Source organism: Cynoglossus semilaevis, chromosome 10 (assembly GCF_000523025.1).
Source record: "Cynoglossus semilaevis isolate Cse_v1.0 chromosome 10, Cse_v1.0, whole genome shotgun sequence".
Lineage (NCBI taxonomy): Eukaryota > Metazoa > Chordata > Actinopteri > Pleuronectiformes > Cynoglossidae > Cynoglossus > Cynoglossus semilaevis.
This window is the reverse complement of record NC_024316.1, coordinates 10971456-10986519: the sequence shown is the minus strand read 5'-3', so window position 1 is coordinate 10986519 and position 15064 is coordinate 10971456. Positions and strand designations below refer to the sequence as shown.

Genomic DNA, 15064 nt, shown 5'->3' with positions numbered 1-15064 from the left:
GCTCTACAGGGTCAGATTACTCACTCCTTTAGTTTCTGGATATTTGAGAAATGACTTTTCTGACTTTTTATATACAATGTATGTATAACTACTGTGTGACTACCTTTGGCAAATTTTAGCCAGATTGTTTTGTTAATTGTTAGCCTTTTTTGCTAGCTTTAAATTCCTTAAATATTTTAAATCTATGTCTAATTATTTTTTAGTTTTAAATCCACCTTTGCTTAAGAGCTAACTTATGTTGAGATCAGTCAAATTACTCTGTGGTTTTTCAAGAACCTGCTCCATCAACAGTCTTAGCTGAGATAGGAGATAACTAACCTTTCTTGAATTAGTTAACTCTATTAAATTCCTCTTAATTCTTGTTAATGAAAACAAAAAAAGCAGTGTTGGCTGCTGGCAGGTCTCTCCCAGCAGCTGGCAGAATCAGGCTCATTATGTTCGACCAATCAGCTCGCAGGAGCCACCTGAACCAGTCATGCCTCACTAATCACACACACATGCAACCAATTTCCCCTCACACTCATGCTGGAGGAGGAAGGAACAAGGGAACAAACCTGGAGAAGTGGGTCCTGAGGTGGAAACACCGCAGCTGAATGATTCTGTGTCTGTGCTCTCAGGACCCTCCATGTCACGTGTGCTGCAGGAGGGTCTGAAGGAAGACCTCAGTAAGCTGACCTTCATGACCTCCGCACTGGCCACAGTGTTTGGTGTCCCTGGCTGCAGAGTCACACGCTGTGGATACACTGGAGAGGACGGAGTGGAGGTGAGGACGTCCCTACTGCCCTGCTCTGTTGACATTTGTTAAAGTTGAATGAAAACACACTCTCTCATGTGTGTGTGTGTGTGTGTGTGTGTGTGTGTGTGTCTCAGATCTCCGTCCCTCAGTCCAGAGTGGTGGAGCTGACGGAGAAGCTCCTGAACCACAGTGAGGTGAAGCTGGCTGGCCTCGGTGCCAGAGACAGTTTGAGGCTGGAGGCTGGTCTGTGTCTCTATGGCAACGACATTGACGAGACCACCACCCCAGTGGAGGCCACTCTGGTCTGGACCTTAGGTGAAGTGTTTTATTTGAATGTTTTATATATATATATATATATATATTTTAAACCAGTTTTCTGCTGTAGAACATTGTACGGAGACACCTTTTCATGTTAGTCTCACATTGATTAGAGAAAAAATTTTATCTGTATTTCAGTCATTTGTTGTCTATTATGGGATGTTAATGAAGCCAATGTATTTATTTTTAGGATTATTTTTATATTAGATTCTCTTTTGGGTCAGTGGTCCATTCTGCCACAGTGTTGACATTGCACTGATTTGAACTTTATTTCATTGTTTAGTGGAATCACTGATTTAAATTACAGTGATTGTTTCTTCTTTTAATTCTCATTATTTTGTCTCTGCTGATTCTACAGAATAGGACAATAATTTGTCTCAAGACTCATTAACATAAATGATTGATGTAGAAGAGACAAAGTTATTTGAGTGATTTAAAAACAAATTACTTATGAAACACTGACTATTCTTTGCTAAATGCTGTTGTTCTATTTTTTTATTTTATTTCAAATGACAGCAAAATAAATAAAATAAATAACCTGGTTGTGGACAGTGGACACGTCTTTAAACCCATATTATCCTGGCCTTATTTCAAAGATGATCTCGTCAAACTTTAATCACTTTGATGGAGCACTGACAGCATCACTGTCTCTGACGTGTCTGTCTTTGAACGCCTCATCAGGAAAACGTCGACGTCAGACCAAGGATTTCCCTGGAGCTGACGTCATCGTCCCCCAGATCAAAGCCAAGACAGCCAGAAAGAGAGTGGGTCTGTTGTCCACAGGCCCCCCTGTCAGACCGCACACGCCCATCCTCAGCCCAGATGGGAGGGTCATAGGTGAGCGAACTTTAACCTGCAGTCAAATCAGATCAGTTCACCACAGATTAGTCCAGACTGACGCAGAAGATTTCTTTTTTCTTTCTTTTTTTTCTGGTGTGATGAAGGTGAGGTGACGAGCGGCTGCCCTTCACCGTGCCTGAAGAAAAACATTGCCATGGGCTATGTGGAGTCTGCCTTCGCTAAGAATGGAACCAGCATCCAGGTGGAGGTCAGGAAGAAGGCGGTGCCGGCCACGGTCAGCAAGATGCCCTTTGTTCCAACCAACTACTACTCTGGATAAGGACACACATACTGAACACACACGCAAGCACAAAATCTAATTCCAACAGTGAAATTCCTAGATATGAGTTCATTTCTATGAAAGTCCATCAATTCAGTAGACTGTTGTAAAGGGAAAATAATCTTGGTTTGAAATTCAGGTTTTTAAAAAAAAAAAAGTTAATTTTTTTTATATACGTAAAACTTTTTTTTTACACTGAATAACACCAGCTGCAGTTTTTTCATTTGATTCTCCCTTCATGTGGAAATACTGCCCTCTTCTGTTTAAGGCTGTGAACGGCAGTTAAAGAATCGTAGAAAAAGTACAAATAGTTAACTGACACTCAGTGTTTTCTATTTGAAGTATTTTGACTGGTTTCACAGGCAAAATTATGAAGGACTTAATTTTTTTGTTTCACAGGCAAAATTATGAAGGACTTTTTTTCCTACCATAAATTCAAATTTAACCTGACTTTGTTCAAACGGGTGCTTGAAATCCTTAAAAATGCTTGAATTTGGGTTGGGTTAAAAATATGCAAAGTGAAGGCTGTTGTGTTTTACATAGTGGTTCAGTATTGAACTGGAGGGAAAACTGAAGTGAACTATGTTAATATTATTACAAACATTAGTTTATATGGGAGGAGTAAAGAACAAACATCCTGACTCTTGGACAGAAACTAAACTCAGGTCGTCTGATGTGATGTACATTTCTAAAAACAGCAGGAGAAACTCCAGAGAATCTAGCAGCTCCAGGAGGATTCTGGTTTCAGTTTTCACACATTTACTCCAAAATAGAATTACATCAGAGTCTAAAAACATCTGTGGAGAGTCAGAGGATGCTCCATTTATTTTTTTTGTAAACCAAGGCATTAGTGAAACTACGTCTATAAATACATCTACTGTCCCACTTCCTGTAGGCCAATATCCATTTGTCTAAATCCTCTGGAGAATCTCCTGCTGCTGTGGACACACCTCCTCCAGATCTTGTCCTCTCACATGTTCCTAGTGTGAGAGGATAAACTCTGCAGAATGTCTGCGACCTAATCTGCGAATATAATCTAGATTTACGTTTGAAAATGTCAGTTAATGATGTTTAAACTCAGTTCTGGGTCCAGGCCTTCGTCAGAAACGGATCAGATAGTTTGGGACGGTTTTCATACCAGTCTGTGTTGGACCAAAATAATTACTAACAAATATCCAGGTGCTTTTGATCAAATACTGCATTTACTGCAGTTTAGTTTGTTTGAAGTTCTTGAATCAAAGAGTAAAACAACAATCACTGCTGTTGCTGTCCATTGGGGACAGTTGGGTTTAAGCGTTAAACCAGAGGTTTGTGGAGCTGACACTGTGTTTGAGCAGTTACTACGACGCACTAATGAAGTTTAACTGGGATTAATTGTGTATTAAGAAATACGGTCCACTTATCTAATTTCAGTAAATTTACTAACATACTCTATAGCAGTGGTTCTCAAACTGTTACACACTTACAATGAATACATTTAAACAAACAAACATCTCTCCAATGTTGGTCATCATGGTGGCACTCAGAGAGAGCTCAGTGTTTTCTCAGGTGGTACAGAGTATAAAAAGTTTGAGAACCACTGTTCTATAGGTTTTAAAAACTGTAACACTGAAAATATGAATCAGGCCTAAAACTGTGGAATTTAATATGTGAATGTTTAATATCGCTTTTCTTTGCATTTAGGAATGCTGAATTATTTTGAATAACAGCTGTAACTCAGTGTTAAAACTGATCTTGAATCTTTCATATTTTTTATTCCTATCATTGACTTTAAAAACAAGTATTTAGAACAAATATTTGAATTTCTCTGACAATAGCTGAGTGACATGAGACCAAATGACAGGAGAACACAGTGGTCACAGACTTTATTTGATTTGATCCTCGTGACTTCAGATAGTGTAGTGGAGGTCAATCCAGGTCAACAGATGTGGAATTATTTTATTTTCCAACAAAGTTCAGAAAAAAAAAGTCATCATGGACCCTGTGATGTGTTTACTGTCCACTGGGACAAAATCCTCAGTCATTGCTCTTGTTGATTCAAGTACAGGAAACAGCACTGCAATTAAAAAACTCTGTCATCTTCAAATACTTGTTTCTGTAAACGTCTTAAAATGTATTTTAAAAATCACTCAATATTTTAAATAAGTTATAAAAGTTAAACACAGTTATCCATCAGAAAATGGTTAAAATGTATTTTTTCCCTCAAAAAATAAAAAGATTACAATATGAAGTCATTGATTTCCATTCATTTAATCAGGTATGGTTGTATTTTTATACTTGATGGTGTTTAAATAAAGCTCAGATAAAACACGCAGTCACACAAAAACAACACAGGTTTGTTTTTTTCCACATAAGTCAGTTTGTGGTTTGGCAGCTCTGGGGTGTGACTGACGTTATATTGAAACATATTTAATCTTTTTTCTTTTTTTGGTTCAGATCCTGTTGTAAAGGCAACAGTAACTAAATGTGAGTGATGAGTTAAAACACACACACACAGCAGCGGAAGGCAGGGTACTAAAAAAAAATACCCATCAGCACCAGAGCTGGTCTGTGTGACTGTTACCATAAAACTCCACAGACGACCAGCAGAGTCATTAAATACATGACTTTCTCTGTTTTCATGTGAAATCAAGATATTTTTAAATCCCTTAAAGAAAACCTTTAGCATTGGTTTAAACTTGGCTTCTCACAGTGACTAACTCTGTGTTTGGGTGGGGGCCCAGTGTGGCCCCCCGTGTGTTGAGCAGCAGTGGAACTGATAAGTGTCAAGGCCCAGCTGTGAGTCTGACGGTAAAAGCATTAAAGGCATCGTTTGTGTGTCCATCAGCATAGTCCGGAAATTTCCTCCGATTGCTGTCATCCCTTCACTCCGTCCCTCCCCGACCCCCTCCTACTCCCACCCCTTACATGACATCAGCACGTTTGTCTCTGACTTTGCTCCTCAGTTTAGTCCTGGCCTTGAAGGCTGCAGAGTTGAATAGATGCTGTAGAAGAAGAAGAATCGATTAATTCTTTTTAAACTGATTTTGTTTTTTCTTTGTCTTGTCAGTTGTTAACAGTTTCTCTCTGATGACGTCAAACATAAAATATCACATTCTGCCTGGTGTGACCGCTGTATGTCATGTGATTTTGTAAGGTTATTTTAAAATCTCTTATGTGACACGGTAGTGAAAGTCAAGATGGTCGTACTTTTTCAAACCGGGAGATTTTGTTGGCTTTGACAGTGGGGTCGATAATGAGTGGAGCTCCGAGGCCAAAGATGTCTCTCAGTAGTGGATTGAACTGCAACACAACAGAAACACACACATAGTTTAATGGAGGATTAACAACTTCATCGTCACTCACCAAACCAAACTCCAGTTCAAGGACCTCACTGTCAAAGTCAGGAATGTTATCAAAGTTTGAAAAACATTTCTTAAATGTAGAAAGAACAATCGTTTTCATCTTGATAGTTAAAAGTGCGGTCGGCTAGGAGCTAAAATGTAGCCAGATGTTTTTCTTTTTGTCTAAAATATACAGTATCATCAATAGTTCACTTTTAGTTTCAGTTTGTCTCCTGACCTGTAGGTGGTGTCTGACTCCAGATTCCAGGATATCTTTGAAAGCGTCATAGATCCTTCTCCTCATCCATCCATCGATGTAGATGCTCTCCAGTCCAAATCTGATCTTCTCTTCAGAGAAGTCTTCACTCTGCCACGGTGTGAGAGGTGAGTTGTCATGAAGCAGGTTCCAAAAAAAGTTATAAAAATGACAAGTGTACAAATGTACAAGGCTGAGTTGAAAAAGTTCTGAGACAAATTGTTTATAAGAATAAGAATGCTAATATCAACGTAACCCTACTTGGGTCTAAAACAACTCTACGTTTAGATCCACGTCTCATCATGTATTCGTTACTAAAGTCAGACACTTAGTAATTATGACACCTGTATTAGAACTTTTTTGACTTACCCTCATATATAAAAATAATTGTGAAACATTTCAGTGTTTAGAAATCGTACCTCTATGTAATGTAGCACTTCTCTGAAGATGGAGCGTTGTTTCCTCCTGTCATTCTTGGCTCGGTGCTTGTTGCCATCTGTTGCTAAACTCTTTAGACACTCGCACAGACTTTCACTGTCCTCCACCTCAAAGCCCTGAACACACACACACACACACGTGACAACAGATGCAACATGTACTACAGAACATTACAATTCTGAATATAATTGGGAAATGTTCTCAAGAATGAAAACAAAAGAGATTTTAAAGGTTAACAATCTTCAGTTTACCACAGTAGCAGTTGTACTCACCTCGTCGATGTCTCTCCCCAGCTCCACGAGCAGAGCGATGGTTTCTCCCACTGCGATCCTATAGTTGACGTCGTTGCTCTCCAGACACTCCTGCAGTTTGGGGAGGTGACTGCAGGCAGGGGAGAAAACAGCAGTGAGTTATCTGTTGTTGGATCAGAACAGTAGTTATAACAGCAGTGATGAAGCTGTTGATGATGATGACGCTGCTGCTGCTGCTGCACTCACAGGTCCAGCAGTACAGTCAGTCTGGAGGCAGGGCACAGTGTGACCAGCAGTGACCAGGCCTGCAGAGCAGCGCTGTGAAGGCCAGGAATCCCAGGTTTGAGTGTGGGCAGCGCCCCCTCTCTGTTTGCGTAGGAAGACATGAAAATGGTCTCCAGGAGGGCCAGGGATTTGATCAAGTCCTGTGAGGGTAGAAGATGTCCACAAACTATCCAATCAGAAATGAGGTCTCATGATTAACAGCACTGCAGTTTATTTAGAAAAATGTGTTTTCTCTGTTCTCTTCTGCTCTTACCTCTCCATTTTCAGCAGTAGACACGTAACAGCACATCCCCAGAGCTCTGGCACACTGAAATAATCATAAAGTACAATTTAAATGTTAAAAACAAACAACTTTTCAACTTTCGACTCATAGCTTTAGAAACACATCTTTAAACGAGACAGCGTCAAATCATTTTGGATGAAGCACAGGGAGTGGTGCTTAAAAATATTCAAAATAAGACCCAATGTTTAACGTCAGACATTTGTGTCCAAAATAGACACTGGACAGAAAACAACTGCAACAGTGACAAACATGACGACGGTTTATACACCACAACTCACACTCTGCCGGGCTGCTATGCTGGCACTGTCGTCATTTAGGATGTTTGTGAGGACGGGTTGAAGCATCTTGAAGCCTTCCTCTGCCTCGTCTCCACCTCCCAGCTGGATACACAGCAGGGCGAAAAGTGTGGCCGCTGCTGCCTGCTCCTCTCCACTGCCTGGACATGAGCAGAGGTCAGTTAGGCTGGTGGTGCTACTCTGACAAGTACATAAATTCAAATTGACTTGTCTTGTATAGAAAGGTTTTCTACATCTCCAGGTCTCACCTTTTTTGAGGCTTCTCTCCAGACAGTCACTGATGGTGAGCCGTCTCTCAGTCAGGAAGTCGTACAGCAGTCTGGAGGAGAAGGCCTGTCGCAGCGACGCAAGGGCAGCCAGACGGGTTTTAGCACTGAGTTAGAGAAAGGAGAGGATAATCAGGAACTACTATAAAGAATCTGCTTCAGCTCAGTTCTTTGGTAAGATATTTTATTAGTTTTTAAGTCACTTAAAAGTTGACACTAATGCCACGACCCCTCACCTCTTATCCATCAGGTTGTCTATACACTGTTTGAGTTTGTCTTCCGTTTCCTCCTGGGCCGTCTGCTCATCCACCTGCTCACCACCTAATTTCAGGATGCACATATCATTTTAGAGACAAAACAGAAAGGCTGGATTAATTCTTTATGCTTCCCAACAAAAGTACCTGAACCAGCATACAAACACTGGTGATGTTAAGTGTTTATTTGCTCACCGGTGCCCTCTTCCTGCACAGACGCCGTTTCACTGGCGCTGCTGTAGTGGCTGAGAATATCGGACGTCAACTCATCCTCACTGGCACCCGACTCTCCCTTTACTCCATTTTTATTACCTAGAGAAGAACAAGAACAAGGTAAGAAGAGAGACAGAAGAAGAATTTATTGAGAGAGAAATATAGATTTTTTTAGAAGGTTATTGTTATTGGAAGGAAAAAGAATGGAATGTGGATGAAACATTCATGAACAGAAGGTGATCAAAGTCATTAAATAGAAACTTCAAGTTGATAACCACAGAGTCCCGACGTCGGAGTTTGTGGGACCTACTAAAAAGAGGTGGGGTCTAGTTATCCAAATCCTAGAACCTTTTTTAGGTATTTAACATTTTATATAGGCTTTCTAAAATATTATTAGGATTGCAAGGCTATATTAATGCTAAATGGGACAGAACTGGCACTGGCATGACTTACAACTAGATCTATTAATTTGTTCCATTCTCATTAGTGTTAAAGTAAAAGTAATTTATTTATATCCTTCCTATTCACAGTGAACAAGTGAATCAGCCTTTATCAGGCTGGTGGCCAGCAGTGAGTAATAGCAGGTTAAAGGAAGTTGACTGTAGGCTTCCTCTGCTCAGCTGTCTCTCTTTGTCAGTAACTGTACACCTCCGGCACAGACTTGCGCAGAGAGAGAGACGCACACAAACTGGAAGGGCCGCACGTCAAACCCTAATTTTGTCATTCACAAACCTCAGCAAGAGGAGTTAGACCTTCTCCTTTCCTCTGAAACTATTCTGAGACACTGGACATGTCTGCATCGAAAAGACGTTTTTAACTTGCACATACCGAGAAGTGAATGCAAAGGTCACTTTGAGGTCATTGTTCATACTGTATGTCTGCAGTGAAACATGGATTTGGTTTTCTCTTACCAATAAAATCTATTTCTTATTATTCCGAGCTGGTTGTGTGTTAACCATATGCTGCTTAAGACTACTGTGGACAGACAGTTGTGGACAAACCACTGCTACTATTCCCTTGTCAATGTGTCAGCTAAAACCAAGAGGCAAAGCTTCATGAGCTAAATGCTCCACAACTGCTAAGGTGATTGACCACTTTACCTTGTGCCATTTTGTATTTGCTGCTGAAGTTGTTGTGATGACACTCAGACTAACTCATTGGAGAATAATAATAATAATGGTTGCTAACTGTACAACTGCATTCACTCTGATGTCTGTATTTTAAAAGGAAAATTCTGACATCAGATATCAGACGGACTTTGATCAGAGCCCAATGTCACCAGATGGACCAGTGGCAGTTTGGTCACATTATGATCAATCAGTTACAGCCCAGCAACCCAGTCATGTTGTAAATAACTAAATGTAATACTATTGAATTATTCATCAATTATGTTGTTGGTTGGTAAACTGTGACAGTGTAGAGATGCTCTTTAAATTGAGACAAAGATGACAGACAATGAAACTGTTCTAAATGTATTCTGAGTTCAATCCTGTTCTAATGGAAGATAAACCTGACTGGACTCCTAACAATCCTTCTTGTGTAATAATGTATTCCGTGACTGAACTGCCAACACACACAGTCTTAGTAATTACTGAGATAAGGCCCAAGTGACTACTGATATTTCCATTTCACCATCCTTGAACTCCTGCTGGTTCCTCCCCTACAGTAATACACACATGGTATGTGGGCAGGTCTTCCCACACAGACCTGCCTAGGGTAAACTGTGTGTGTGTGTGTGTGTGTGTGTGTGTGTGTGTGAGTGCTTGTTGCAACAACTCACGTGTCATCTTCCCATGCTACACTTTGCTTGCAAGTAGTTACAGCTGTAGCAGACGAGAAGTTAAAACCAGCACAGAGGAACTCCCCTGACCCGATATAGTAAGGGTCTATTTATGATTGTGAATCATGGACTATTAGGTATTGCAGGTGTACACGGCACAATTTCTTTAAATGAATGGTTAATTCATTGGTTGTTATTGGTATTGAAGCAAAATTAGACTTGTTTGGTTTTTCTGTGTGAATCCCAGTTTGATTAGTGGTGACCTTGGCATAGCTTCCCCACACAAAGTTACGGTCAAAACAATACCAGAATGTCTCCGTTTTTTACCAAGTGTAGTTTGTTGAGTAACACCTCTATTTCTGCTTTTCCATAGTGGTTGTCTTCAGTCATGTCCACAGAATGACTGCATGATTTCTCAGCTGGTGTGATGACAGGTCATTCAAAGCGTAATGCTCATACAATCTGATATGATGCTAAGTGACGCTGAGCAGCGAAACAAGAACTTATGGCATAAACAGTTAGGTGTCTGGTTAAATGGTGTATAAGTTCAGACAACACAAATGTAAATAACACAGGGTGGATGATGAGGTGACTGCCTGCTGAATTGCTTCCATACACTATAGTGAAGTTCAAGAGCTTCAGATGAGCAGCCAGGGTGCATATGCTGTGTAAGCCGGGCCGGACATACAGCTGAGGTCAGGTGACCAAAGGGCAGAGGAGTTACCTTTCAGAGATGCTTTAGCTGACAGCTGTAGGACCTCCTGACGGAGAGAGCCTAGAGATGATGTATGGACGAAGGGATAAAGTAGATGAATGGATAAAATAAAAGGGGCCCGGGTTGAAGGAAGAAAGGTGGATGGATGGTAAATGAGCAGAATTGGATGCAAATTAATTACATATTTTTATGTAAAGAACCCCATTAAACATTAGAGCTCTGTCTCCCAGCAATTTAATTCTACTAATCACAAGTCTGCGCAACAAGTAGAGAAACGTTTTACACATCGATGTGATGTGAAGAAGATCGAAAATGTTAAATAAAAAATAGCACTCAGCATTTAATGTCAGTCTAGTCTATATAACTGGTTGCACATGTGTGCGCGTACTCCCAGCACGTGTACACTTTCCACTCAACATCCCGCACAAAACGTGACAAGTGGGCAACCGCCCTATCAGGCACATGCATGCTCCACACCACCACTGTACCGTGCATTGACGGAGAATCTGCATAGGTGTGTATCAATGAGTAAATTAACATTCTGTGTATACTGACTGAGGCCGTAGCACTTGTTGCCTGTGCTGTAGTGGCCTGGTGCTGCTGCTGCTTAAATTACATGATCGATCTCAGTTGTACGACAGCAACCGAAACCGGTGACCTGGGTGTACTTCAGGCAACAATGTGCACCATAAACGCACAGCGATTCAAACAAAAGCACTCGGTTGTTGTACAGTGTCAGTGTTGGAGCAGCACATCAGTGATTATATAACCCACGTGGATGTGACGCTTCGTGACAGACTACAAAACAATGGAACGAAGCAGTGCCTGTGCTGTTATTCTGTTTTACCATTCACTCACCATAACCCATTGGTTTCAAAGTTTAACTTTGTCTTTTTACTTCTAACAATGTTGTCATTCTCACCAGTAACATGTTCGATTATTTCAAAAGCAGTTCTTGAGTAATAACAACAACTTACCGGCTTTACCGGAGCCACGTTTGCCCTTTTTACTCCGAGGCATTTTGTCTCACCGCTTTGATCCAACAGTTAACAACTCAGTTAGCTCAGGTTAGCCAGCCGAACTTAGCCTGCTCTCTGCCGCTCCTTACTGCTTTATCAACTGTCTGTTGTAAAGGTGGCAATAGCTGCAGCCGCAGCAATGTGGCGTCCTGGTTTTATCAGAATGACTCGGTGTCAGTCCTCGGGAAAGTGCTTCCTTTCCAACCAAGTGTTGTCACTTGGAGCTAACAGCAACTAGCGTCCTTCTCCCTGTACAAACCGCCACCACGTTCCGCAACTCTCTCCTCCCCTTTAGAAATAAAGAGTTTATCTTGGAGCGGAAAAAACACTTTCTTTGCTAAATTTGCTAAATATTATCTGTGGTTGTCCCCAGGTAATCTATATCTAATCCCAGGTTGAGACAGAGAGATTTTTTCAGAGAGTTTAGGTCGGAGTTTAGAACACGCTGCTGTCACGAAGTCCACCATCTTCTCCCTAGTAAATACACAGCAGACCGGCAGCCGGGGTTGCCAGGTTGGTTCCGTTGAAATCCCTGTTTACGGAAGTATTTGCTGTATTTAATTTGACCACTCAAATTGTGACATAAAACAAAACAACCAAAACAATTGAATTACACAACTGGAAGAAAAAACGTTTTACAAATAAGTACACCAAAAATTGTAGTTTATCTTCTTTAGAATGATTCAGCCAGGAAGAAATACTTTTAACTGTAAAAAGTGTATTTTCCTTGGGTTTTGGTATAATTTGAATTAATCTTTTTGTTGTCACACACCATACTGGTACTCAAAATAAGAATTGTGTTTGTGTCATGGTAAAATGGCCCATAAGAGCAAACACCTGAAAACGATAAACATTAACCAGAAAGGCGGCCAGTTTTATTAACATCAAGAATGTGTATCTATGAAGAGGCAGCCATACTGTTATTTGACAAACTTTTACAAGACCAAAACAAACAACATAAATACCAATAGGAGTGGTTTCCAAAGTGTAAATAAATAAATCTACAGATTCTTCATTTTTTATTACTTTTTTAAGTGTGAATAAAGTTAAATGGAGTTTTGAAGCAATAGCTGTGAATGTGTCAAATGGGGTGCTGCAGAAAAAGTTTGGGAAACACTGACCTTAGGTGTTTAATTGCAGCTGAAGATGACATCTATTCTACTGAAAGATGGTGCATTCAATATGAGTTTGATGATTCTAAACTCGTTTTGTGTTTTGACTGTTTAATACCCAGAGTTAAGAGAAACCAGGATGATTTGTAAAAGATAAAACATTTTTACGACAATTTAATTTTTCTTGGTGACCCACTACCGCCCTCCGCTGGTCGTTTCAGCCATTGCACCCCTGAAGTCTTAACAAATTGGTATCGTCCAGTCAATGATTCAATATGGAGGCGATGGTACTGTGTTCATCTCTGTGGTAAACCGTTGTGGTCTAGAGGAGGCGAAAAAGTCTGTGAAAACTCCTGTAAATGATTTATTGAGTTGATTGAGTGTGATTGTTTAAACCATGAATTCTGTTGTCAACAGCTCTGGCCACCGCAAATTCTCACATACACTTGCGGTATCTGATGTCTAGGAGTTCGTCATAAAGTGCAGACGGCATTAGACACACATGGAGCCCGGGCATGTCAACGGTGTGTACGGAGAAGTCAGCGGTTTCTCCGTACCCGTTTCTGCCCACGTTAAGGAGGAACAGCTGCAGGAGCTCCATGTCTATACTGTGACTGCAGGTGAGGTGGCTTCGTTGATGGAAATATGTAGATTGATATTAATGGAAGCCCATTAATGTTTTTGAAAACACCCCCTCGCCCCCTGAACCCAAGCGTGCAATATTATTTTAATTCATTGATGTGCTTTTTTCCCCAACACTTATACAAATGAGAAATCAATCATCATCAAAGTTTACCTAATCAAGTTAAACGTCTTTGTCTTTGAAGTATTCTAGCTAATTATTAGTAAGTTGTCGGTACAAAGATTGGGATGGTACCAATAGGTGTGTGGAATTGGTCAAAAAAAAAAAAAAACTCAAACATTAGTACTTTTAAGAATACTACAGTAGTATATACAAGCAAACACAGTTTCAGTCAGTGTGTGTTTTTTGTAAACACAGTCCAGTTGTTTAAAACAAGAAACTGATGTTAAGCAGTTGGTTTTCCTTAAAATATTCTCAGAACATTGTTACATGTGCATTGCAACATGACTTGGATCCATGTGAGACCTCACTGTGAGAGGTCAATTTATTACGAAGAAAAAAACTCTTTAAGAACAAAATAACTGTTCTTATTATCTTGTGAAGTAATGATTAGCTATTTAAAGTAACAGACTGAGGTTCTTTCAACATCACGGACAGAAGATTTACTGTTTGTTCAGTAAAATTAGTGTTTCAGTGACAGCAGATATAGTCTGCTAAAAATATCCTATTTTAACTAACCACTACATTGAAAATGAACATGTCGTATCAATTCCAGGAAGTGTTTTGATAGGTTTACTATTATTTATATGAAAAACAACTCTAATAGTTTCTTCTAATTCTGTGTTTAGTGTCTCTTCGTGTAGTGCCTGCCAGCCTCCTGCTCCTACAGTACAGCAGCCTGCTGGTTAAAGGTTTAACGGGGTTTAACAGAGTGAAGCCATCTGTTTCTGTGCTACAGCACCGTTCAACCTGATTGCACATTAGTAGATGGTGTGCAAAGCTACAGATGCTTCACTACACACTGGTGTCTTTGTATCTTTAATATATCATCTCAAGTATCTGAGTTGTTTCAGATATGCTCTTATCTGTAATTAACCAATGTTAATAATATGGATAGTGGAGTGACTTTAAAGGGAAGTGAAAAATACCTTTTGTTACCTTCTTGAAAAATCAATAATTTTGTAGCTGTTTTCTTTCATCTTCTGACTATGTCATATCCAGAGTGGAGTCAGAATGACCTGGTCCGATGTTCTAGGTTCCGACACTCTCAGCAGTGGACTCTCATCACAGACAACAAAGACTACAAGAGCATCAGGGCCGTCACCTCCTCTGGACCGTGTACACCATTGGCTGCAGAGTGAGTTCTGTCATATTTTGTCTGTAAATATTCTCAGCTCCTAATGGTTACGTCTCAGGGAATATTTTTTAATAACAGCGTTTATTTCACATTTTTCAAGACAATGTAAATGCTTTTTTCTTCCTTTGTTTTTCAGGATACTAAGTGCGTTTTCTCCCATTCGAAACCTGAAAGCGGTTGTGAGAGAGAGTGGTGGCCACCAGCTCCTGGAGGTGAGAAAAAAAAGAACACATACTCGGAGCTGGTGGCCACCAGCTCCTGGAGGTGAGAAAATAAAGAACACATACTCGGAGCTGTTTTCCTAGCTGACAGATTCCTGTTACTTGTGGATGTCATTATTTTAGATATGGGACTGTCACGGCCGCAGGAAGTGTCTCGACCTGACTGCCCTCAACAAACATGGTCAAATATATGATGACGGTGAGTAGTGAGTAGTACCATCCATTTATTTGTTGTGTG

General features: G+C 40.3%; 3 protein-coding genes across 5 annotated transcripts in view; 2 read left to right on the top strand and 1 right to left on the bottom strand.

Annotated features, from left to right (window-relative positions):
* amt (aminomethyltransferase) overlaps positions 1-2379 on the top strand; it is a 5152-nt gene extending 2773 nt beyond the window's left edge. The window contains exons 5-8 of the mRNA XM_008318727.3: positions 539-763; positions 871-1051; positions 1736-1891; positions 1999-2379. Coding sequence (XP_008316949.1) covers positions 539-763; positions 871-1051; positions 1736-1891; positions 1999-2174 — 738 coding nt within the window. The 3' untranslated portion in view covers positions 2175-2379. The remainder of the gene's footprint in view (positions 1-538; positions 764-870; positions 1052-1735; positions 1892-1998) is intronic.
* A 1870-nt stretch (positions 2380-4249) lies between these two features.
* Positions 4250-12070, bottom strand: ifrd2 (interferon-related developmental regulator 2). 3 transcript variants are annotated; one of them, XM_008318722.3, is made up of 13 exons: positions 11512-12070; positions 10544-10594; positions 8022-8138; positions 7809-7893; positions 7555-7679; positions 7289-7446; positions 6981-7034; positions 6689-6867; positions 6464-6572; positions 6173-6307; positions 5736-5864; positions 5364-5456; positions 4250-5158 (listed from the first exon to the last, which is right to left on the bottom strand). In XM_008318722.3, exons 1-13 carry the CDS (start codon positions 11552-11554, stop codon positions 5078-5080), a joined length of 1359 nt encoding a protein of 452 aa, XP_008316944.1. In that variant the 5' UTR covers positions 11555-12070; the 3' UTR covers positions 4250-5077. The 3 variants fall into 3 exon arrangements, with proteins under 3 accessions (XP_008316944.1, XP_008316946.1, XP_008316947.1); XM_008318724.3 differs by lacking the exon at positions 10544-10594 and having other exon boundaries at positions 11512-12063; XM_008318725.3 differs by lacking the exons at positions 10544-10594; positions 11512-12070 and adding an exon at positions 9140-10507.
* A 609-nt stretch (positions 12071-12679) lies between these two features.
* zgc:136971 (S9 family peptidase) overlaps positions 12680-15064 on the top strand; it is a 7529-nt gene continuing 5144 nt past the window's right edge. Inside the window, 5 exon segments of the mRNA XM_025059258.1 lie at positions 12680-13004; positions 13083-13285; positions 14470-14605; positions 14742-14817; positions 14950-15025. Coding sequence (XP_024915026.1) covers positions 13168-13285; positions 14470-14605; positions 14742-14817; positions 14950-15025 — 406 coding nt within the window. The 5' untranslated portion in view covers positions 12680-13004; positions 13083-13167.

Coding starts and splice junctions, on each gene's coding strand:
- ifrd2 (XM_008318722.3), bottom strand. CDS start 11,554: ATGCCTCGGAGTAAAAAGGGCAAACGTGGCTCCGGTAAAGCCG. Junction 8,139..10,543: donor AGCTAAAGCATCTCTGAAAG/GTAACTCCTCTG, acceptor GTTCTTCTCTAG/GTAATAAAAATGGAGTAAAG. Junction 5,457..5,735: donor GAGTCAGACACCACCTACAG/GTCAGGAGACAA, acceptor GTTGTGTTGCAG/TTCAATCCACTACTGAGAGA.